Genomic DNA, 25,693 nt, shown 5'->3' with positions numbered 1-25,693 from the left:
AGAACTTAATAGCCCTCTTAGGTGGCCATAAACAGTTACATTTTCATTTGATATTTTATAGAAAAATAATTTGTCAGAACATTATTTCTTGTCATCATTGCGTAAAATTTCATCCAGACCTGTTTTTGAAATGAATCCCAGATGTATCAAACAGGTTTCATTACAATTTGCATACTTTTTCCCAACTGAAAACCACTTTCACAGTTAAGAGTTTTTATTTGTTTGAGAAAAATGTTCTATCCCACTGCTTTATTTTCTCTTTTAGTACTGCAAAAAACAAATATTGTTTTGACCCCCTAAGAATTAGGCCCCTTTCACACGGTGCGATCCGTTGCGATCAGTAGCGGATCTGTGAACTGATCTCCTGCTGATCGGAGCAGAGCAGGTGGATGACAGGTCTGCGTGTGGTCAGCATCTGCAGAAAGGACGTTCTGCTTTATAGGTGGCTGGGAGTAAACGTACTCTGTTGTCTGTTTACACCTAGCTACCTCCGATCCATGCCACCTAGATGTAAGAGAATGTAGTCCTCTCCCGTTTTGTTTAGCGGGCTTGATCAGACCCGGAGGTAGGCGGGTGTCAATGGATATAAGTCTGTTTACTCCCGGCTGTCCATATGGATGAATGACCTTCTGATCAGGTACGCCTGAAAAACTGACAGGGCGGACCTGATCTGAATGCCCATCTGAAAGGGACCATAGATAATTAAATGATCGTTCTGAAATGAAAATTTGCGAACTGTATACTATTGGTGTATGGCCAACATTTGGGATAATAAAGGTAGAGAGCACAAGACTCAGGACAGCTCTGAATTTCTGACAAGATCAACAGGTATTTTTTACATAGATATAAAATGCTTTAAAAGGTTTTACCAGATCAAAGGGGAGCAAATAAGAGATGTTAATTGTTAGGAATTACATATAAAGTACTTTTAGTTGCTGACTAAAGGCTGTCAGGCTGATCCAGGTGTCCCTACCAAATGGGAAATTTTGCCTTTGAACAAGTAAAATGCCATTTAAGCCTGAAAAGCTTGAACTTCCTTCCTGCATGTTTGTTTCTGGTCAGTGATTGCTAAGTAGTAAAGCCCTGGGATGTGGCTCTTTAGCCCAGACCTTTAAAAACCAAGTCAGTAATGTCATATCCAATATTTCTACCATTGTAGAAATATTTTATTACACACACACACTTCCATATAGCATCAGCCAGTGGTGATCAGTTGCATGGAGAAAGAGTGGAATGAATAAATTACTGAAAAATACCGCTTCCTTGTTCCTCTAAACAACCACTTTAAAGCACATTCACATCATACTGAAAAGTGAAGTGAACGTGTTACATTTAGCCAGACTTATCCTGTAATGTTGAAAATGTTTCACAGCTTCTCCAGCGGGTTCCTCAAAATGGTGGAAACTCCATTTATAAGCTGTGAAAAGCTTTCCAAAATATTGAGCAAGTACAACTGAACATGACTTTTATCTGTACCTTGATGTGAACAAATGCATGCTTTTACACACATTTAACAGTTGAATGCGAGAGAGTGGTTCTAAACAGAATGCTGTCAAAATGTAATATTCACTTGTGCAGAAGTCAAGGCCTAATGTACAACTTTGGTGTAGGATACATGTGAAAGGGGGTCCAGAGAAACACAGGAATCAACTGAAAGACTATTGAAGGTACTTTGCCAGAACTTCAGTACTGATGTTACCTTAGAAACATTTTAGACCACATCAAGTTCATTTTAACTTCTCCATCAATGATATAGTGGCCCAACTTGGCTGTATGGGCGAGATACATTTAGCTGTGGTGTGTTCCAGTAAGTACATTGGAGCAACCTGTTGGGATACACTCCTTTAGATATGTCTGTGCAGAGTACCAGATGTGAAGGTTTTCTGAAGAATGTCTATAGCATAGCTCTGGATGTCTAAGGCCCCTTTCACACGGGTGGAATACGCCTGCGATCCAATTGCTTAGCAGGGGATCTCTCTGCTGATCACTGCTGAGCAGGTGGATGACAGGTCCGTGTCCACACCGCTTATGCAGAGCACAGACAGACACAGCCTGCTCTCCTCTATGGATAGTTGGATTTAAACAGACCACCTGTTCGTTTATGCCCAACTGTTATCAGATCCGCTGAACAGAAGGGGAACAGATCCTCATCCATCCGTTTTTAGTGGATCGGATTTGATGTAAGTGGGTGATAAATGAATACATTTCCGTTTACATTCGCTGCTCCATAGGGGAGAATAGAGATTTCAATTAGGTCCGTCTAACGAACGGACAGGCAGATATGATCAGAACGTTCATATGAAAGGGGCCTAAGTCCAATTGACTGCTGATGAACATTGCAATGTGGTTAATAGCGCCAAGAACTCTGTGATGCTGCAGTGAACAAGCTTCTGACGAAGACCCATCTCCTCCTCCCTCCTCTGTTGGGAAAAGTTGCTGCATAGTGTACAGTGCATGTGATATCTCTGAATGAGGGAGACAATCCTGTGATTCATGTTACATTCAGTGTGCAATATGAAACAACTTTTGCTAAAGGAGGAGAATGGAAGAGGAGGTATGTGCACATCAAGAGCTTCACAAAGGGCTTGGAGCTATTAACCTCTACAGCACGGGGTCAAACTTTCGGCCCTCCAGTTGTTGCCAAACTACAAGTCCCATGAGGCATTGCAAGATTGACAGTTACAAGCATGACTCCCAAAGGCAGAGGCATGATGGGACTTGTAGTTTCACCACAGCTGGAGGGCCGCTAGTTTGACACCCCTGGTCTACAGCATCGGAAGTTCCTCAGCAGGAAGACAGGCTATCCCTCTACAGAAGATTTCTACAGGATCTAGTTGTCTGCAGGACATGTCACATAATTCCATACAGGTAAAGCTGACTATACACTACTAGACTTTTGTTCAAAATTTTCAATTATAAAAACATTCAGGTTTTTTTTTTTTATGATTAGTGGGTGTTAAATAGATATTGATTTTGGACCATAGTGAAAATTCAAAGGAGCATGAGAGAAAACTTTTCTTAAACAAAATTCTAACTGTTAATGTGGTTTTTATTCAGAAAATTACATTCCTTCCAAAATTGATTAAAAAAACAAACAAAAATTTGAAGTACTTTCAGACAACATTCATTTAGTCATCAAATGTACAAAGAATTTTCGTACATTCGATTGAAAATCTGCTAGTGTATAGCTAGCTTAAGTTAGGTCACTAAATCTATAGAGATTTTTTTTTTTTTTTTGGTAAACTTCAGCTTTCAAAGATCACCTGCAGTTTGCTGTATTACCATAATTACAGCTTTGTCACTTTTACTTGGCTGGCAAACATTCAAAAGTCTAGACATTCAAGGAATACAGGCCATAGATGGGCCGTTTATCAACCGAATTGTCGGCTGATAAACGAAAAAACGGTCAGCCCTGTTGCCGATGCTGCCACCAATGTCCAGCATGACTGATAAAAATAAATGAGAAGGTCCGTGAAAAATGGCCGACGGGCTGGCCCCACTAACCGCGTGAATATCGGCCGATTTTTCATGCGGATGAAAATTCGCCCGATAAACGACCCGTCTATGGCCTGCATTAAAGTGTAAGGCACCACAGCCCAAGATAGTAGCCCATACGAACAGTTTAAATGCACTTCTAGAATATTCTGCTATGCATGTGGATCCTGATTCCCAATCAAATTCCCAAAACGCCTCCAGTGCCGGTGATTCAAATGTTGTACTGTCTTGTAGAACCCACAGTGATTCAGTGCTCCTTCCAGTAACATACCCTGCTGTATCAAAGGTGGGGGGGAGGCGCTCCATCACGCTCCATCAGATTATTTTATCAGATTGCAGACATGTAGTCAGTAAAGTCTGGAGAGCTTGAACTTTGCTTTTGTTTACTTGTTGAGGGCTTCACACTAAGAGCCGAAGCCAGGGTATTTGTGATGATTGGCTTTGGACCAGCCCACTGTTGGTGCTCCATGAGAGAAAATAAATTGCCTTTTTTTTTTTTTTTAATTTCTTTTTCTGATACTACAATCATCTACATCTACTACAATTAGACTAATCGTCTAATTTAAAACTAAGCTTTAGTTGAGGTTCATTTCTGTTTTAAGAAGATTAAAGAGGAGGTGTGTGTTTTTTTTTTTCCTAAATAAACATTCATACTCATCTCTGTGCTGCGGCATCGGTCTGATGCTGTAGCTGTTCCACATCAGCTCTAAGACTGCGAACTGAGGGATCACATGACCGCTGATCGCTCAGTTCTCGGTCTCTTCAGCAAAGAAAGCATTGACTGGGTCGCAGGAGAGCAAAATGGCCAAAAAACCTTTGGCCATGCTTCTCTTTTTTATTTTATAGGATGATAACTATAATAAGAGCCTGTTCTCATGTGCAGCAGTCCTTGCTGTTAAACTGAAAAGCATCCCACACTGGATAACTTTTTAGAGGGTGCTTAGCAGGCAGCTGGTAGGTGATATGTCACCTCAAGACCACATGTTTTAATGGATAGGTTACACCGGAACTCAGACCTAACTGATTTAAACTATAAATCAGATCTCCCTCTCCTCCTACCCCCCCCCCCCCTTTTCCTGTGACAGGAGTCAGGGGCTTCTCTTCCCCACAGCCACTGTCACATGTTAAAATCAGTGTGGCTGTGCCCACACATCTCTGTTATTCATTTACGGGGATCTGTGAATGAAGAAATGACAAGTCCCAACTGACACCAATGCAGACAGTTTGTAGTTCTCAGTGGACTGCGAGGGGTCTGATGAAAAAACAGGCATTACAGAGGTACCAGCAAGAAAGCTGGAGGACCTTTCTGCAGGAACCTGACTACTGATCAGGGGTGTAATGCTCTGCAGGCTCCTATGAAAAAATAGTGAATTCACTTTTTTACCTACAAAAATATGTACGTTTATTCTTTTTTCAGAAAGTGAACTTTTCCTTTAATCCTAAAAAGGCAGAACTACCATGTGTTGCCCCAATAACTTTAATGGGGCATGTTTGGAGGCAGTACTGCCCACTAAGTGCAATGGGGTTTTGCTACGTGTAGAAAACAAAAAGATCGCACAGGCCTAGTGCATTACCTTTAAAAATAGGATTTATTGAAAAAAGTAAAATACAAGATAAAATGATGTAAAATCAGATATACATGGGAAACATGTCACAAAGGATGCAGAGAGGTACAGGAACCCCTGTGGGTGTTCTGGTGGGGGACTGGGAGCCTCTGGATAGCTGGCGGCTGAAGCGTTTCAAGGAAGCGCCTCTTCTTCAGACCCTGTGCGCACACAGTTTCTTTTGAAATTCCCTGGTCTGTTGAGGGCAGCAAGGCCTGCATTCTCTAATCTGTGGGGATACCAATAGCGGGGAGCCCACAGTCCAGTGCAGGAGTACATGCATTCAGTTGCTACATTCTTCCTTTTAAGTTTTGCTGTGGCCGGGAAGCAAAGTATGTGCTCATTCCTGAGGAGCTGCATGTCTTTGTTCGGGTGGGTGACTGGGGGAGACAATTAAATTGCGGCTCGAGAGAGAGAAGATATCAGTTTCTTTCAGTGTAGCCTATTGTGAGCAGTGAAAAAGCTTATTTTTCATTTTTGTGTATTAAAAGCAAATGTTTTTTGTAGTCTTATAACAATAAAGCAATACCAATAACAGAATACTGAGCAGTAAATGAAAAATTAATGTGTTGCTAGAAAATGAAATGATATAAATGTGTAATGTAATTACAAGTTATGAAATTATATAATCGGGATGGCTGGTCAAAAATAGTTATGCTATAGAAATAAAAAAACAGACAAAAATAAGAAACTAAATTAAGAAGTTTTATTTAATAAAGGTTTTACCTTGCTTTAAAGCCTAATTCCATGTTTTAGTGAACTTTAAATAGTTTGTTTAGACCAAATTGGTCCAAACAAACGATTTCTTTCACTAACACATGTAGTGGTTGTGTACTCTTTATAAAGCGTATGTAGTTTCAGCTACAAACCATATACATCGCTGTGTTACGGTAGTGCTACGGGGACTTACTGTCCCTCTCCAGAAACAAAATCCAGTTGGGCTGAGCACTGGTCAGCCCATCATGGGAAGCTATTGTATTTTATGAATGGATACAAGGATTCCTCTGATTGGCTGAGGTGGAGAAGTGGGCTGAGTTCGTCACAATCTACATCCCAGCCAATCAGAGAAAGCCTTGTGTTCATTCATAAAATACAGTCCTTTCTGTGAATGGCTAAGAATCTCAGTTTATACAGTGCACACAGCCACTGCATGTGTTAGTGACAGAAACAGTGTGAACAATTTAAAGTTCAGCAAACCCTGGAGTAAGATTTTAACACATTCCTGGCTGTTCTGACAATCAAAGCCTCAACTATCCTGATAATGCTGGTTTGCACACCACTTCTTGCTTCCTGCACATTCCTATAGGCCAGTGAGGCAGCTCATTGTATTCACGGGCCACTAAGAATGTGTGGGGGCTGGGAGGTATCTACAGGATCTGACACTACCTGGAAGTGTCAGAGCTTTGTTAGACTGGCCCAAGATTTGGCTGTGAAGGGGGTTACTAGAGATAGCTACAGATGTATTTATGCACCTTATATCTACAGTAGTTAATCTGATGACAGCCTTTCACTGCTTTAACACATTTCAACCAATCAGAATTTATTCTTCTAAAATCAGACCAGTACAGGATGGATTTTGATTGGCTCCCATGAGCTGCAGCTAAGAATGAGCATTTGGGAATGAGAACATGAGGCACACAGGGTGTCTGTTTAGCCCAGGGGTGCTGAACCTTTTGAAGAGCTCGGGTCACGAAAGTGATTTAGTAACTGGTCACGGGCCACAATGAAATGAAATGGTTCAGAATTTTAAACTTTTTTTGAATAGCATAATGAACAGTTTCCTGCTGCAGCCACTAAATGCCGGTGGGAGGGAGAGGAAGAGAAGCCGGCTTTTCGTGGTTGCAGTAGAAAAATGGAGATGATTGGTTCCTGTATATGCTGCTCTCAGATCCCCTCCTGTCCAAGTGTAAAACAGAATGTAACAGGGTTCCTGTATGGGCCCCCTGGAGCATGGGGCAGGGTCACCATTAGGACCCCTTTCACTACATCAGTGGTTGTGGTAAAAACATGTCCCAACTATGGGGTTTTACCATCTCCAAACTGCAAATGTGAATGAGGCCTTACTGTCCTGATGCGCCCAAAAATGCCTGCATTCAGGAGTTTTGGTGCACTCTCCCGCAGAATATAATAGAAGTCTATGGCTCAGTGCAGCTAACCCGCAGGAGCACAGCTCTGCACCCATGGATTAGTGTGAAAGTAGCCTAGTAGTAGTTGTTAACCCTTTTATAGGTGCTAATATGCCCATTGCAAAAGTGCAGTGTATGTTTTTTTTAACTGATCTTCTTTTCCTCTTCCAGCTTCTGCTGGCATCGTTCTTCATCTTCCCCGACAGCTAGAAAGGTCCCAGGTGAAGTGCACTTCCTTGGTTTAGGGTCTAGGGCCACATCAGAGGGCTCTGAGAGGCACAGGTTGAGCACCCCTGTTTTAACCCCTCTGAACTCCTGGCGGAAAAATTTAATTGGCCAGAATATTCATTTATTCTGGCCAATGGAATCCATTAACACTCAAGTGCTAGACATACCTAAATGCATGTGCAGACAAAATACTGCAATTATATAATACTCTGGTGGGGGACAACTACTCCAACCAACCCCAAATAACCATACTCTCCACTTTGCCAGGCTCCTACAAACAAATCAAGAAAAGGTTTTTTTATTATTATTTTTTTTTTTTGCTCTTCAGCTCCTGTCCTGAATGCACCAAGTGGGTATTTTTGTCAGCTTGTAAACGCTGCTCTTCGAATATGCCTGTAAACACCTATGTGTGCATTGACACACAGGCTTACATAGAGGTGATTTTACAGGTTGAAAAAAAAGCCAAACATCGGCTACGTTTTTTTAAAGCCCGGTGTGCATGAGGCCTTAACTTCCCTACAGCGCTATAGCCAAAAGACGGCTACAGCGCGGTTGTCTAGTTATGGGACGATGTTCATGGACATCATTCCAGAACTAGCCTCCTGCACGCCTCCAGCAGTGCGCATCGGGCGCCACCAGTGATCGCTGTGTCCTACGGACACAGCTGATCATGTGATACGGGGTGATACGGTATGCAATATATGGGGAAAGGAACAAGCGCTGGATCTGACAGATTCAAGCCGCTAGCATAAAGGTAAACCGTGTATACCCTATTCATCAAAAGTCAAATACAGCAAAAAGTTGCAGCACTTGAGTATATAATAAAGTGAATTACCATATATATAGCAGAAATAAAAAGAAAAAACATTCATTTTATGACATGCACCAGGTCCAACGTTCATAAATTAATGTAAACAATGGTCAGGTAAATAATAAAAGATTCATTCCACTAATCAAAGTGCCTATAGTGATAGGGATGTTAGAGTCATAAGTTTTGGGGGTGTATCCAGGAGTAGGTCATTATACTCCAATGCGCGTTTACTTGCGCTATCTGGTTAGTGCATTTTACAGCTATTCTCCTATCACGGAAGTCACGGATTTGCTTGTCACTTGGATACACCCCCAAAACTTATGACTCTAACATCCCTATCACTATAGGCACTTTGATTAGTGGAATGAATCTTTTATTATTTACCTGACCATTGTTTACATTAATTTATGAACGTTGGACCTGGTGCATGTCATAAAATGAATGTTTTTTCTTTTTATTTCTGCTATATATATGGTAATTCCCTTTATTATATACTCAAGCGCTGCAACTTTTTGCTGTATTTGACATGTGATACGGTAAACTGCCAATCACAGCGCCCTTTTACCACGTGATCAGCTGTGTCCAATGACTTAACAGATCACCGGGTAAATACAGTTGCCGGTTATCGGCTGCACTTTCCTCATGCTGTCACAGCGTGAGGAAAGTACTGCTGATAACTGGCAATTGTCAGAGAAGTGATCGGTACTGATGATCAGTGCCACCCACCTGTGCCCAGCAATGCCTCCTATCAGTGCTGCCTATTCGTATCACTGCATCAGTGCCTATCAGTGCAGCCTCATCAATGCACATCAGTGAAGGAGAAAAATTACCTGTTTGCAAAATTTTATAATAGAAACAAAGAAAAACTTTTTTTTTTCAAACTTTTTGCTTTTTTTTGTTTATAGCCCAAAAAATAAAACACCCGGAGGCGATTAAATACCACCAAAAGAAAGCTCTGTTTGTGTGAAAACAAAAGCTAAAAATTTCATATGGGTACAGTGTTGCATGACCGCGCAATTGTCATTCAAAGTGTGACAGCGCTGGAAGTTGAAAATTGGCCTGGGCAGGAAGGGGTATCAGTGCCCGGTAGGCAAGTGGTTAGATATGACTGATGGGTAATTGTCTTCAAGTAATGGAAGCAAAGGTTGAAATGCACTGTATCTAAACTGTAAGAGTACTACTATACTTGGTAGAAATAGTGATAAGATATTTAGTGCTATGCTGTTTACTTTTAGGGCACTCCAAAAGGAAAAGGGGCGTCCATGGATCTGAAGAAGAAAAGGGAATGAATCTCTAGCTCTGAGAGTTTTTCTAATGCTAGCCATGCACAGTGCAATTTTTAAAATATTTCCATCAACTGGAAAAAAGAAAATCACACAGAACTGAAGGATCCGCAGCTTTTTGGCATATATAGTTTTAATCAATTTCTGTTATCAAGACCAAACTGTCAAAATTGAAGTGGAAATGATCAAAACAACCACAGTGCCTGTGAAATTAATTCCAATCCAAATTTCAACTATCAAAACAAGATCTGCTGGACTGTTTAGTTCCATACATTTATTATTTTGCTCTTAATCTTCTACCACATATATGGCCAGCAGTGGCAAAACTGCAAAATGTTCCTCCACAGGAGCTGGTTATACAGAACATACTAGATGGCTTTCAAAATGAATTTAAATGTATTTTCTAAAAGAACCAATTGCAAAGGGTTACATACATGTATTTCTGTACATTTACAAAATATATACTAGCTTTTTGTTTCAGGTCATTCTGTAAAGTTGCCACTGGGGTTCGGGAAGGAATCTTTTTTTTTTCACCGTAAAGCGGTTTTAAACCCAAAATGTAATCTATTGCTGCTTGCCAATCATTTGATGTGGTGGCTGCAATAGTTTTATTTTTTAGGCTTCTTTCCCTCTGTTTTCATCTGTTGATCTGGCCAGTAACACACCTCTTGGTTTAGAGTGCCCCCACTCTGGATGAAGCAGCACAGAGAGCACCTTTGTACTGCAGGATTGTCAGCCTGGTGGAGAGGAGTGTTGGATGTACTAGCAGATTTAAATCCACTAACAAATTAAAGGCCAAACTCCACCTCTCATTTATAATCAAATACTGCAAACCTTTTTTGCATAAACGTTTTATTGAGTAAACAAGAAAATACAATGAAGAATTTCCAAGGATAGTACAAAGATTGCACAGTAGTGGTGTTGCATCACCACTTCCCAAAAGAAAACAGGGAAGAGTACTGTATACAGGACATAAAAAAGTGATCTCTATCATGAGATGTAGCTTAGATCTGGAATAGCATACTTGAGCTGTGTACTTGAGTATTGTAAAGAAAACTTTTGGAAAAGGAGTCAAAATAAACAGTATACAGAGAAGCAGACAACTAAGTAGCAAAGTCTCCCAAGAAACAAGAGTGACAAACCTAATCTTCCTTCATATCCATATGCCCCCAACATCAAGGGAGCTAAAGGAGTAGGGGGTAGGAAAGCTCTCCCCTGCACAGAAAGTCTCCAGTGAGGGGGCAGGTCCTCTAGACCCAACCTAAATGTGGAAAAGTAGGTAGGAAAAGAATGATTCTAGATATCACAGGGGGTGGGGGAAGGATACAGGACAATGGAGGGGGGGGGGGAGTAACACCATCCCTGTAAACTGATACTTCTGGTACAGAGCTTGTTCTTTTGAAAAGCAGACTTACTGGCTGAATCACCAGATGTAAATAGAAGAAGGAAAGCCTAAGAAAGAAAATGAATGCAGCCATCACATCTTAGAATTGGTAAGCTGCAATAGAATAAATATTTTGCTTTTGGGTTTAATACCGCTTTAATGTAGAAGTAAATACTATAGGTACCCATAGATGGTTCAGCCTGCACGGTAACCAGTACGGTTGCGTTTTCCAGTGCGGGTGACGTGCCATTAGAATTTGTCTGCAGTCCTCTGTGCGGGTGGTGTGGCTGCACAGATTTTTGTGCGGATCCGCAGCGGCACCACCCGCACAGATGTGTACCTAGCCCAGGGGTAGGCAACCTGTGGCTCTCCAGCTGTTGCAGAACTACAAATTCCATCATTGGCTCTGCAAGTCATAGCTGTAACTGTCAGTTTTGTAATGTTGCAGTGCATCATGGGAAATGTAGTTCCACAACAGCTAGAGAGCCACAGGTTGCCTACCCCTGACCTAGCCTAACTGTATGAAGTAAGTGCTAATTAACACCAGCCTGCACTTATACAGGTGCGGGCCGGTTTCCATTGTGTAGAGGTGGTGAGGAGTGGTGTTACAATGTAAGTTTTCCCTTTTTTTTTTTTTGTTCAGCTTTATTAGAATGCCACAAAAGGACGTTTCCTGCGTTTATACACACTACGGATGCTATGAGTTGAGAAAAAAAAATGCAGCATGTCTGCATTTTTGCTCAACGCACTATAAAAGAAAGCCTGGGAAAAGAATCAAATGAATGCAGCCACCACATACATCTAAGGATTGGTAAGCTGCATTATGATACATTGTTGTTTTCAGGTTTAGATATTATGCTTTAAGTTAGCCAGTAAAGGGTATCACCTAAAGAGGATCTTCAGCCCCCCCAAAAAATTAAAAGTTAGCAGCTACAAATACTGTAGCTGCTAACTTTTAATAAAAGGACACTTACCTGTCCAAAGATCCAGCGCTGTCCCCACCTGGGCTGTTTTTTTGCCAACGATGCCAGGATGTAGTGTGGGAAGCCAGTTGTGACTCCCTGTGACTGCACAGGCGGCCCCCTACTGCTCATGCATGTGAATGGACCCGCAGCCTTCTGGGACCTGTGACATGTCCCAGGAGGCTGCGGACAAAGAGGGGAAGCCTAGGTGATCCAATTGGAAGTACCTATCAAAACTAGGTATCTGCTCCCACCCCAAAAAAAAAATGCCCACAAGTTAAAGAGAAGGGGAGGTAGAGGCGGGAAAGCAGAACTTCCCCTTTTGGGTGCATTTCTTCTTTAAAGTCCAAACTCTGGTTTAATTAAACTCTATTCTCAGCTTTAAAAACATACCTTCTATTGCTGTCAACCTCCAAATATTTTGCTGCTGTGATCTGACTTCCTGTTAGATCTTATATACATTTGTATGTAGAAATAGAGCCGCTCTCTTCCATTCTCTCCCGAGATGGACTATAGACTATGAGATGTGTAGTGTGCATAGAGCTGTGCACATGACCACAACTAAAACAAACAGAAGCAAGGAGGAAAGGGAGAGGTTCAGAAGCTCACAGAGGACTTTACAAGGAGGCTGAAAACACAATGGGAAAATATTGAAAATGATTTATAGTGCCATTAAGTAGTGGATGTCTGTAGATTATTTTTGGAAACAAGGATATTGTTTAGTGTAACTGACCCTGTGTTGAGCATGATGTCGCCGAGGGACATTCCACTGCTGGCACATGAGGGACCAGAGGTGTGGGTAAGTTAAAGTGCTTTTACTCTCCCCTAGACCTAAATGAGCAATTAAAGTGTTACTAAACCCACAACAGTAATATCAGTCTGTATATGCAGTAAAACATGCTTGTTCTACTCACTGTGGAACCTAAGGGGTTAATCCTCTGCATTACGTAAAAAGGATGTTTGATCCTGTCTTTTCTGATCCTCCCCTTCTACTGTCCCCAATCCATCTGCTGATAAAATAGAGCTTTGGGGGCAAGCTGCACATGCTCAGTTTGGTCTGTATTGCTAGAGAATTTTTTCTTTTTTTACATGGGAGTGCATGTGATCAGCACAGGGCCAGTCAGCACTGTCCAGACAGAGGGTCAGGGGTCCTGCAGCCTCATAGGACAATCTGGGGAGAATGAAAACTCCTACAAGCTTTAACCAGTGTTCTGCTGAACACTGATAGAAGTTACAAAACTGCTCTAACTGCTGATGAGGAAAGTTATTTAGCAGTTTATATTTACTAAAATAATTGCATTTCCATGTTGTGTGTACTGTGAGAGACCAGATATAGTGAATGCAGGGTCCTGGGTTTAGTAACACTTTAACCCTTACAGTGAAGGCACAGCCCCACTGCAGTGGATAATTTATACAATTCCTGGAGTTGCGCTTTAAGAATTTATGCTCGTTTCATTTACAAAATAGTTTTTTAATCACTGTTTATTCAAATGGGGTATGTGAATTAAATGATATGGAACTGCTTTTAAGTTCTGAAGGACAAAGAAACAGTTTCTGAATGACCTTTTCTAGTCTATCTGTTGGTATTTTACTGATATTCCTTTGTTGGTGAGAACAAACAAAGAATTCTGTGCAGTATAATTATTTGGCATGACAGAACAATTGGCAGTGAGAGCAGATAATTACGGTGTGAACTAATTTATCAGACACCAATATAGCAGTGATAACTGGCTCATGCGGCACTCACAGGGCGATGAATAGTACAGCAGTCATGTTTTAACACTTTCTTCCAGCTCGCTTGGCACTCGTCTCGCAGCTTTGTGATTTATAGTTGAAAGCTTTAAAATTTTGTAATAACCACCTGGTCACTCAAATTAGTAGGTCATTCTAATTATCATGTCTTCACATTTCTCATTAGGTGTTCAATATGTGCCATTGGTGCCACGGGGGCATATACTATATCTTCTTCACTTGGTGGATTGGAAACCTGTCCAGATTTTAGGCATTGATCATTGATGGTGCATTTTAATTCAGATTAGACTGAATAGCTTTAGGCTTGTATGTAAAATCATAGATTGCATGGTATCTGTTGACATATATTTAAAAATGTTTCAACAAGTGGCCTAATAAATGAAAGCATCTAAAAAATGTTTGTGTTGATTATAGCGATCAGTTATATTCACCTGTCACGTCTCTGCCATAGTATAGGTAAAATAAAGGGTGGTCTGGTTGCATTAAATAAGAAGAAAAATTCCCCTTTCTTGATAATGGATTGAAGCCTCATTCACATGGTTATTAAAATACGCACATGCAAGTGTTTTTTAATTAGGGATCTGAATGCAGCTGCAGTGTTTTCAATTGAGCCATTCACACAGGTGTGTAAACATGAGCTGCTTTCAGATCCATTACACAGAATCCAAAGATCTGCGCCGGTAACATTTGCCTTACAAACTTACACATATAAACACATGTATACTCATTTGTAAGCATGTAAAGTAAGTCTTAACTGATATGTTTACATGCGTTTTCTAGGAGAAAAGTTCCTGCTTAACAACTTCACAACTGCGCTATAGCCGAATGATGGCTACAGTGAGGTTGTCCAGTTCTGAAAGGGCGTCATATGACGTCCTCCCAGAGCGCACCCCCAGCGGCGCACACCTGGCGCTCTCCATGATCGCTGTGTCCTAAGGACACAGCTGATCACATGATGAAGTAAAAGGCCAATCACAGCGGCCTTTTACCACGTGATCAGCTGTGTCCAATGACACAGCAGATGACCAAGTAAATACATTTGCTGGTTATCGGCTGCACTTTCCTCACACTGTCACAGCGTGAGGAAAGTACTGACGATAACCGGCAAATATCACAGAGCAGATCGGCACTGATGATCAATGCCCATATGATCAGTGCCGCCCATCAGTGCCATCAATCAACGCCGCCCTTCAGTGTCGCCCATCATTGCTGCATATCTGTGCAGTATCATCAGTGCCTCCTCATCAATGTCCACCAGTACCGCCTCATCAGTGCAGCCTTATCAACGCACATCAGTGAAGGAGAAAAATTACTAGTTTGCAAAATTTTATAATAGAAACAAAGAAAAACGTTTTGTTTTTCAACTTTTTTGCTCTTTTTTTGTCTATAGTGCAAAAAATAAAACACCCAGCCACGATTAAATACCACCAAAAGAAAGCTCTATTTGTGTGAAAAAAATGATAAAAATTTCATATGGGTACAGTGTTGCATGATCGCACAATTGTCATTCAAACTGTGAGAGCGCTGAAAATTGGCCTGGGCACGATGAGGGTTAAAGTGCCCAGTAGACAAGTGGTTAATAATCGGTAGAATACTTGCGTATAGATAGATGCGTTTAAAAGCATAAAGACACATATGCGTACATTACTTGTTTTTATGATATTTTATTTTTCACCTTTGTTTAGAGTAATTTACCCGCTTACAAAATTCACACACGTGCTTATACATATAAAGTCGTATAGTGTTCTTAGACGCAGATTTTTGGATTCTGTGTTACTCATCTAAAAGGATGAGAACAATGCAGCTGCATTTAGATCTATATTTAAACACTTTTCCATGCATTTTTTTTTACAGCCATGGGAGTGAAGCCTTTAAACATGTAAAGATGCATATGCATACATAATTTTGTTTTAATGCATTTATATACACACCTGTGCATTGTGATTCTCTTTAGTGCACTGGCATGGTGTGCTGTTCAAAATGAATGGCACTGCAGATAATTACAGCACATTTGGGTCTCATTTACATCAAAATGCACATTAAAACACGGCACAATTTGTATGTGTTGCAGTGTGTTGGCATTCATTGCTAAATACACCTCAAGACATATCAATACTGCTACAATGGACCTAAAATTTCAATCTGCAGATTGTGGAAAAATCATGTAGGACCTATTTTTCTTTTTTTGTGTATTTAGGTGCATTGGCAACTCAATCAATATGAACAGGCTGCCTAATGCAACATGCCTTCATGCACAAAAATGTATGTGCTGCAGTGCACCTTGTTGTGGCATGAATGGGCAGTAACATGGAGTTCAGCCAGAGCTGCTACAGGTTGCGTTGCACATATGAAAATTCTAAGTACATTGTACAGCTTGACAAATGTCATTTGAAATTTCATTTGGATTTTAGTATTTGATTTTGCACTGAAGGTAATTTTCAGAATTAAACCACATACACTGTTAGAAAAACAATCGCTTGAAAAACATTTCCCATCCTGATCCTTTGAATTTTCTCATCACTATGGTCAAAAGCATACATTATATTGCTAAAAGTATTCGGACGTCTGCCTTTACACACACATGAACTTTAATGGCATCCCAGTATTAGTCCGTAGGGTTCAATACGGAGTTGGCCCACCCTTTGCTGCTATAACAGCTTTAGCTCTTCTGGGAAGGCTGTTCACAAGAATTAGGAGTGTTTCTATGCGAATGTTTTGACCGTTCTTCCAGAAGTGCATTTGTGAGGTCAGGCACTGATGTCGGACAAGAAGGCCTGGCTCGCAGTCTCCGCTCTAATTCACACAGTCTCCGCTCTGTCAAGTTCCCCCACCCCAAACTCGTTCAGCCATGTCTTTATGGACCTTGCTTCTTGCACTGGTGCGCAGTCATGTTGGAACAGGAAGGGGTCATCCCCAAACTGTTCCCACAAATTTGGGAGCATGAAATTGTCCAAAATGTCTTGGTATGCTGATGCCTTAAGAGTCCCTTCACTGGAACTAAGAGGTCAAGCCCAACTCCTGAAAAACAACCCCACACCATAATCCCCCCTCCACCAAACTTTACACCAGGCACAATGCAGTCAGGAAAGTACTGTAGTCCTGGCAACAGCCACACCCAGACACATCCATCGGCTTGTCAGACAGAGAAGCGTGATTCGTCACTCCAGGGAACATGTCTGTACTGCTCTAGAGTCCAGTGGCGGTGTACTTTCAACCGCCACATCTAACGTTTTGCAGTGCACTTGGTGACGTAAGACTTGGATGCAGCTGCTCGGCCATGGACACCCATTCCGTGAAGTTCTCTACACACTGTTGTTGTGCTAATATGAAGGGCACATGAAGTTTGGAGGTCTTTAGCTATTGACTCTGCAGACAGTTGGTGGCTTCTGCGCACTGTGCGCTGACCCCGCTCTGTCATTTTATGTGGCCTACCACTTGGTGGCTGAGTTGCTGTTGTTCCCAGTTACTTCCTCTTTGGTGTAATACCACTAACAGTTGACCGTGGAATATTTAGTAGCAAGGAGATTTAATGGATGGACTTATTGCACAGGTGGCAACCTATCACGGTACCACGCTTGAATTCACTGAGATCCTGAGAGTGACCCATTCTTTCATAAATGTTTGTAGAAGCAGTCTGCATGCTTAGGTGATGATTTTATACACGTGTGGCCATGGAGGTGATTGGAACACCTGAATTCAATGATTTAGAGGGGTGTCCCAATACTTTTGGCAATATAGTGTATGTCAGTTTCACCCCACTAACAATTACAAAATCGAATGAACGCTCTTAATTTTTGTTCCAAAAGCTACTAGTGTGTACCCAGCTTAAAGTGTGTTACCCTAAATATTTTTTTTCAGTGTGTGTGTTCACATACAGTATGTGTATTTTATAAATCATAGAATCTATCATTTTTAAGTACTACTTCCATCTTAAGTACCTGGTTGATCCTGCCAGTCATCTTCCTTCCATGTTCTAAACTGACTACACCAAACACAGAAGCTGATCTGTGATTGCATTCTCAGTTTTCATCCTTTGGCTTGACATTCAAAGATGCAAGACACTGTGCAGATACACAGCATGCCTGTATTGGGTAGTTTGTTCAACCAACCAATCATAGCCTGCCTTTGGCACACACCCCCTCCCAATTACAACCTGCCTCTGGCACACACCCCCTCCCAGTCACAACCTGCCTCTGGCACACACCCCCTCCCAATCACAGCCTGGCTGTGGCACACACCCCCTCCCAGTCACAACCTGCCTTTGGCACACACCCCCTTCCAATCACAGCCTGCCTTTGGCGCACACCCCCTTCCAATCACAGCCTGCCTCTGGCACACACCCCCTCCCAATCACTGCCTGCCTCTGGCACACCCCCCCTCCCAATCACTTCCTGCCTCTTGCTTCAGGCTGAACAGACTATGGAATGCTAGCAAAATGTGTGTCAGCAAAGTGTCCTGTAACCCCACTCCCTGTTATAAGGAAGAAAAGTTGCATGATCACATGACAGAACTTAACCTTGCAAAAAAAAAGCTAAAAAATATAATTTCTGAAAGTAAACAAAAGTAGTTAGGGTGACTGCATAGTTATAGCAGTATTAGAAGGTGTTTATAACATTGGATGTGCACAATTACTTTGAAAGGCGAGCATCCAATGGCTGTAGAATCCTAGGATCATGACAGCGTGGGCAAGAGCTGCCATTAGGAGTTGTTTTGACCAGCTTCAGAGGGCTAACATGACCCACATGTATGCAACCTAAATAAGCTTGCCCTTGCCTGCATGGGCTTTTTTATGAAACAGGTGAACTAACCCTTTAAATTCCTAGCACTTTTCATTCCTTTTGTGCCGCTTGTTTTGGATTAGTGCTCGGAGCCGAGACAAGTGGTCGTTAAAAAGCATCCATCTCCTTCCTAGCTGTGTCGAAACAACATGGTAACATGGGATAAGGGACTTCCTATACTTTGTCCCATTGGGGGGGACAGAACAGTGAGTTAAAAAAAAAATCTAGTTCTTTAAGATTTGCTGGCTGTTTAACAATGTGTTCTCTCAATAACGTACATTTTTATATTCTTTATATTTTTCATGGTATTTTATGTGTGTCATGGCCTGCCTGTTTTAATTTGCCATGTTTTGCCCAGTCAGGATAAACCAGCACACTGCCATTAGGTGTCATTGTTTTGTGGCCGATATCTTTTTATGTTTCCTCTTTTTTTCCCATTTAGATGCACATTTAGAGGAAGTTATTGAGTGGCCTGGGCTCAAACTCCATCTAGGGCAAGTGTCAGGGCTGGCACTGGACCCCAACAATAACTTGGTTATATTTCACAGAGGCAATCATATATGGGATGAAAAGTAAGTTCCATTATATTACAAATCACATGTATTATCACAAGCATAGCATATAGCAGGTATATAAATGGTCTTAAGTTAAGTTGTTTATTTTTGGCATGAAACCAACTGGTTGGTCAAATGATGTCACCATTTTACTAAGCGAGCAGATGGCATTTTGGTGCATAAGTCAATATAGTTTTGACATCTTCTTAAAAAAAAAATCTTACAGTTTAAGGAGTTTCTTTTTTGCCTAGAAATGATTCTGTGATCAATGTTGTTACTGGTAAACCTAAAATGTATCTACACCCAAACACTTTATCCAAATACGGTATATTTGTCAATTCCCAGGAGAAATCATGCCATCTTGGATGCCAAAGGCAGTCCAACACCATATTTGGTAACAATTTTGTTCTTTTACATGGTGTTTCCATAATTTTGTCCAACCTTGTAGGTAGAAACATGGGAAGATAAGGCAGCTGGTTTAGGTGTAATTTCCATGGAGACATTTGTCTCCATGTAAGTCCCCCATAAGTTCCACTGTCACCACCCACAGCTTCCCTCTTGTCTTGGAGTTCAGAGAGATAATAATTGTCTCATCTGTAGAGAATCTAAGTATAGAAATATTTAGAGAACTGTTGTTAATAGTGTATGTAAACCCTAGGAGAAAATTGTTATACTGTATATTTCAGCTTTCCAGTAGCAAACTATCAGATATAGTGGATGGATTTTATTTTTTTAGGATTTTTTTCCCCTTAATTTTCATTTAATATTCTTGCCAGTAACACACATTCTGTCCAAGGTGACAACCCTTATGCATAGTACTGCATCTTTTAAGGAATAGCATTGTCATTCCAGGTCATGGAGTGTCGTAGGACTACAGGGCATCTCCTTAAAGTATAACTAAAGCCAACATTTTTGTTTATTTTTGGATAGAGTGGAGAAGGATTAGAACACCAGTTTCAATTGCTGTCTGTACCACCATTAGGAAGATTCACCTTCTCCCACATTTTGGGTTGTACCCAGAAAAGTAATAGAGGGAAAAACTTCCAACAAGGACGCTAATTCTGGTGACCTGAGGGGGCATCAAGGGATTCCCTTTAAAGAGGTTGTAAAGGCAGATGGTTTGCATACAGCTCGCCCCCCAGCCCCTGATATTTACCAGACTCTGATCTCAATCCAGAGACTCAGATGCTCTCTTGGCTCTCTCTCTCCCCATTGGCTCAGAGACAGTAGTGGGAGTAGTGGGAGCCCTTGGCTCCAACTTCTGTCAATCACAGCCAGTGAGGAGAGAGCGGTGTGGGCCAAGCTGTCTCTGTGTGTCAATGGACACACAGAGCCAGTTTAAGAACAAGCCCTCACAAGTGCCCCCATAGAAAGCAGGGAGAATTGAGGCTGCTCTGCGCAAAATAATTGTACAGAGCAGGTATGTATTGTATGTTTTTGTTATTTAAAAAAAAAATAAAACATTTATATTTGGCATCACTTTAACTTCCAGGGATTTCCTCTCACTTCTGGTTTTGGCTATGAAGTGAAGGTAAATCTCCCCAATGGAACACAGATGGCAAAAACTGACTGTGTTATAACCCTCCCTTACTCTACCCAAAATGGAGGAAAAAACATTTTTGCCTAAAGTTCTACTTTAAAGTGGTACTCCACCCAAAAGGGTAGTTCTGCTTTAAGGACTGGTCCCCGTGAGGCCTAGGTGGACCTAGGCCTCACGGGTCCCATGGTCCCCTGGTCCACCTCTGGGCCTAGGCGATCGAAAGCAGAAGTTCTCCTCCCTCCCCATAGTCTTCTGGGACATGTGACAGGTCCCAGAAGACTACAGGACCATTCATAATGCACAGTGCTACTTGCATGTGTGCAGTGAAAACCGCAAGCTGTCATGGCCGGGTGCCCACACTTAAGATGCCGCGCCGGGGAGAGAGGACGCCTGAGGACTCGGCTGGTGTGAACAAAACGCTAGATCGTAGGACAGGTGAATGGCTGTTTTTTTAAAAGTCAGCAGCTACAGTTTTTGTAACCCTGAGCTACACTCGGGAATACCCTGCAGCGTTTCTCCGGGATCTTCACTTACCTTGTTCTGCACTCCCGCGATGTCCCCCCTGCAGTGTCCCCGGCCATGTCCTCCAGCTGATGCCGGCATCCGTCTTCTGGATTCCGTCCCCTGCGATGTCAGGACGTACGGGGATGGAACTGGCGGGAAATTTGAAAAAGTGACATTCACTAAATACACTAAAATCACATAGTATAACATTCCTGTATCAAACCATTTCACATACATTTTGTCCCTAATGCTTTGTCCTGTGCCCTGCCTGCATTTTTACTGTTCTTTCTGCCTGGAAACTGAGAAATGTCCATGGCATCCAAAAAGCGTCCCTTTAGGTCAAAAGCGGTTTTAGACCAGCTAGAGAACAGCGATAGTAAATTTGAACTAATTACAGAATTGAGTGATAATGATTCGTGGGGAAATTAGTCATCAGACACTGAAAATGATTTTGCAACTTTGCTCAGTGATGTGCGAACTTGGCGCTATATTTCAAATTTCAGTGTTTTTGGTTTGATTATATTATTGAATTAAATTTATTATTATATTATTATTTATGATTATTTATTAAATAATAATTTATGACTTTGTGTTTCAAATTTTAACATACCCGGGATGTTTACTAGACTCTTGTTCAGACAGATTTCAGTGAGTTATTCCTAAAAATTACAGGCCTACAATAAAAAAACTACATATTACTAGGCAAAAAAAATGTACCGCTTTGAGCACAGAAATACTGACATGATCAGACCGCTAGGGAGGCTACGGTAAGGAGAAGTGTTCTGTAGTTCACAGAAAAGAACTTGGCAGGCCTGTTAACACTGCCTGGGATTTTAGTGGAAACTCATAGAATTTAAGGCAGGATCAACAGGTATTTTTTGCATATTTGCAGCATTGTTTAAGAGATAAAACATGGAAAAATGTGCAGAGATGTTCTACACTTTACAAAAAATGTGGATGGAGACTATTAATGGTGAAAGCTTGGAGGAGGTGAATGTTGTTTAACTTTCACATGACACGTTAACATTCACAAGGGGAATATCAATCTGTGCCTCTTGTGAGGAACGTGCAGGTGTTCCATGCTAGCAATCCTATAGCTGCCATTTGGGATGCAGTGGCTGTGTGGACACAGACGATGCTCCCAATGTGACATCGATGCGGATGCATGGCCCCAGGGCTGTGCACCCACACCTGCACTAATGTCACAATGGGAGCATCGGCTGTGTCAGTGCAACTGATGCGTTCTAAATGTCAGCTGTAGGATTGCTTGCCTGGGAATGCACAGAACACTAGTGGGTATACACGGCACACGGATTCATGCATTTCCCATGTGAACGAGGCCTTAAACTTCTAAAGACATTACTTTTGTAGTTATGTTTTTAAATACATTTGGCACATTGTATTTACTTACATTCAAACTAGCAAAAAGAGAAAATACAGGTATAAAACCTGAATGTTAAGGGTAGTGAGGAAGTAAATAAACTTGGAAACTGCACCATTTGAAGCCACTTATTTTACTTTACAATGCCTTTTCCACAGTTTAAAATCTGTCTTTATGCAGCAGTAAATGCCTTTGTGTAAGAGGCCTTAGTCAGCAGAGAGGGCATGAGTTCACCTGCACAAATGTACATTGGAGTGCCATTAACGTACAGAGGATAATTGAAGTGGTCGCCACAATTTAATTTCCCCAGGGCTGCCGCATACATTGAGTGTGCACCAAGTACTGATCTTTGAGGCACAATATGAGTGGATGGGCTGTTAAAATAAATGAACTTTGCTAAGTTTAGGGTCATTTACCCGGATGGAACAGAGAGATCAGGTAAGATAATAGGACCACTACATTAAAGATAGCTGACAGTTCAAGGTATTAGCAGGAAATATTCAGTTAGTTTCGACAGCAGATCGGTGGGTACATTTAAAAAGAACAATTTTAGAAGAATGCAAGAAGGTGAGAATTGTTAAAGATGAGTCCGCAGGAGATTTAATAGGTGTAAATGAGAAATCAGGATATACGTAAATGGTCTTAGTCTCTGCTGAATTGATAGGCTGCATCACTAGATACTGGCTAAACCTTGTATGTGCTTTAATGCCGAACCCCAAGCAGACAGTCAAACACACAGTTACATGTATTGTACATATGGTAAGTACATACTGTATATGATAGCTGTTTTACCTGCCAAAGGATTTGTATTTTTCCATCCAGTCCTGATATTTACACAGCTCTGCCAGATAGCACATCAAGGCTGATGACCTTACTTTTTTCTGCTGCAGTTGATCAACAGACAATTTGGTCCCTCTTCTTTCTAGCCTGTGATTGGACACTGAAAAAGCAGCAGCAGACTGATAAGCTTGTCCTTCTGCTAACTCTTCTCTCCCCTACTGTTAGCACACATGTGCTCCAGCACACCTGATTGGTAGAAATGCATTTCTTTTGTGCAGGGGATTACAAGAGGCTGACACAAAGTCAAATGCAGATACTTGAGCTGTGAAAAACGCATTTAATGATATCAAAATGAGTACATCGGTGTATTGATTGGTACCATTAATATCTACCTGGAGGTCAGCTTTAAAGAGGACAAGATCAGTAATTAGCAGCTGTGAAGACATTTCTGTCTGTTGAAGCATTTTACGACTTATTCATGCATTTGTATTACTCTTTGCTAAATGACAACCTCCTACAAAATGTATTGACACTCCTTTTAAAGGTCACATCTGTAATGTACGGTACCTTGCACTAAAGGAACATTGCTGGCATTCAATGGGAGTCTGCAAGATGTCATTTGAGTCTGAGATCACCTTCATACCTATCATAACATTTGTCGCAGATATATGAAAGCGGTCATGGATAAAATATCATTTAGAAAGCAGTGTTGTTAAATTGATTATTTATTGCACACCTGTAAAATAAATGCAACTGTGTACCAGGGAGTAGTAATGCAAATAATTTTGATATTTGGAGAACAGAGATGTTGTTACATATATACATGTCAGTTGTGATGTAGCATGACATGAGTTTGTTGCCTGACTAGAAAAATAGAACATAAGTGTGCAGCTGAATTCCAGGTATGGCAATTTGTACATAAGTACATTGGCCTAGCCTATAAACCATACCTGTGTGATCAATCTAGAAACTTAAAATGATACTAAAGTCTTATTTCATTTCTTTTTTTTAATAACAAACATGTCATGCTTACCTGCTCTGTGCAGTGGTTTTGCACAGAGCAACCTGGATCTTCCTCTTCTCCGGTCTCCGCCAGCTCTCCTGGCTCCTCCCTCTTGTTGGGTGCCCCCGCAGCAAGCAACTTGCTATGGGGGCACCAGAACAGGTGCTCTCCCAAGCCATAGCCATGCGTGTCCACTCACACAGAGACGGAGCTCCGCACCGTTCCTTCCCTCTCCTGATTGGCTCACTGGCTGTGATTGACAGCAGCGGGAGCCTATGGCTCCCACCATTGTCTCAGCCAATCAGGGGTGAGAGTGCCCGGAGAACAGAGGCTCTCGTGGACATTGCTGGATCAAGAGGGGGCTCAGGTAAATGTTAGGGGGTTGCTAGACACAGAAGGCCATTCTAAAAAACCTTGAGCCTTTAGAACCACTTTAAAATCCCTGTAGTAAACATCACTACTCCAGTGATCTCTGCTAGCTCCTGCCCCTATGCTAAGTGATTGCCTTGCTGCGTTGTGCCAGGATGTTGTTCACTCGTCACAGTCACCATTCAGAGAACATTTTCTCAGCGAATGCAAAGTGATCTCTGGCTGGACAAGGTGGAGAAGCGAGGCGGTGACGTCATGATCTCCACCTCGTCCAATCAGAGAAAACTTTGCATTCATTGAGTAAATAAAAAGTGTTCTCTGAATGGCGCCTGTGCTGAGTGAACAACCTCCTAGCACAACGCAGCACGGCACCCAGAATCTAGTGGCAATCTCTGTAATAGCAGTATCTACCACAGTTATTTCCAGCTTCCAGGGGGATCCCACAAACATGGCGCATACATACTTACATTGACCTAAGCTGGACCAATGTGAAAATGTGCATAAGTAAACTTCAGCTTTAAGAAAGCTACCCCTTTTTGTTGTCATGCTGCTACTTTACGTACCTCTGGCTCATTTCACCTGCATTTCATCAGGAATACTGATCTAGCAGCAGTAATTCCTGTTGAACACACTGGTCACCTTAGGGCTGGGGTGTCAAACTGGTGGCCCTCCAGCTGTTGCAAAACTACAAGTCCCATCATGCCTCTACTTTTGGGAGTCATGCTTGTAGCTGTCAATCTTGCAATGCCTCATGGGACTTGTAGTTTGGCAACAGCTGGAGGGATGCCAGTTTGACACCCGTGCCTTAGGGCATCATGCATATTTCTGTATCTTGGGAGCATTCTCTGGCTGCTCAAAAATGAGTGCTGAAATCTAATTAGTTGCTTAAAGAAGCACAGTGCCTTGAAAAAGTATTCATACCCTTTGAAATTTTCCACATTTTGTCATTTTACACCCAAAAATGTAAATATATTTTATTGGGATTTTATGTGATAGACCAACACAAAGTGGCACATAATTGTGAAGTGAAAGGAAAATGAAAAATAGTTTTCAAGATTTTTTTACAAATAAATATCTGCAAAGTGTGGCGTGCATTTGTATTCAGCCCCCTTTTACTCTGATACCCCTAACTAAAATCT

At 41.6% G+C, this 25,693-nt stretch overlaps 1 protein-coding gene across 7 annotated transcripts in view; it reads left to right on the top strand.

The window, feature by feature from the left end:
- The window catches only part of PAM (peptidylglycine alpha-amidating monooxygenase), a 248,266-nt gene that overhangs the window by 176,931 nt on the left and 45,642 nt on the right, over positions 1–25,693 (top strand). For all 7 annotated transcript variants that reach the window (XM_089679111.1, XM_089679107.1, XM_089679108.1 and 4 more), the window contains one exon: positions 18,866–18,995. In XM_089679111.1, coding sequence (XP_089535237.1) covers positions 18,866–18,995 — 130 coding nt within the window. The remainder of the gene's footprint in view (positions 1–18,865; positions 18,996–25,693) is intronic.

The sequence above is a fragment of the Staurois parvus genome, unplaced genomic scaffold, assembly GCF_062004578.1.
Source record: "Staurois parvus isolate SC_StPar_1 unplaced genomic scaffold, SC_StPar_1.0 ptg000218l, whole genome shotgun sequence".
NCBI classification, from domain to species: Eukaryota; Metazoa; Chordata; class Amphibia; order Anura; family Ranidae; genus Staurois; species Staurois parvus.
The sequence above is the reverse complement of the archived record's forward strand: the minus strand, read 5'-3'. Positions and strand labels throughout refer to the sequence as shown.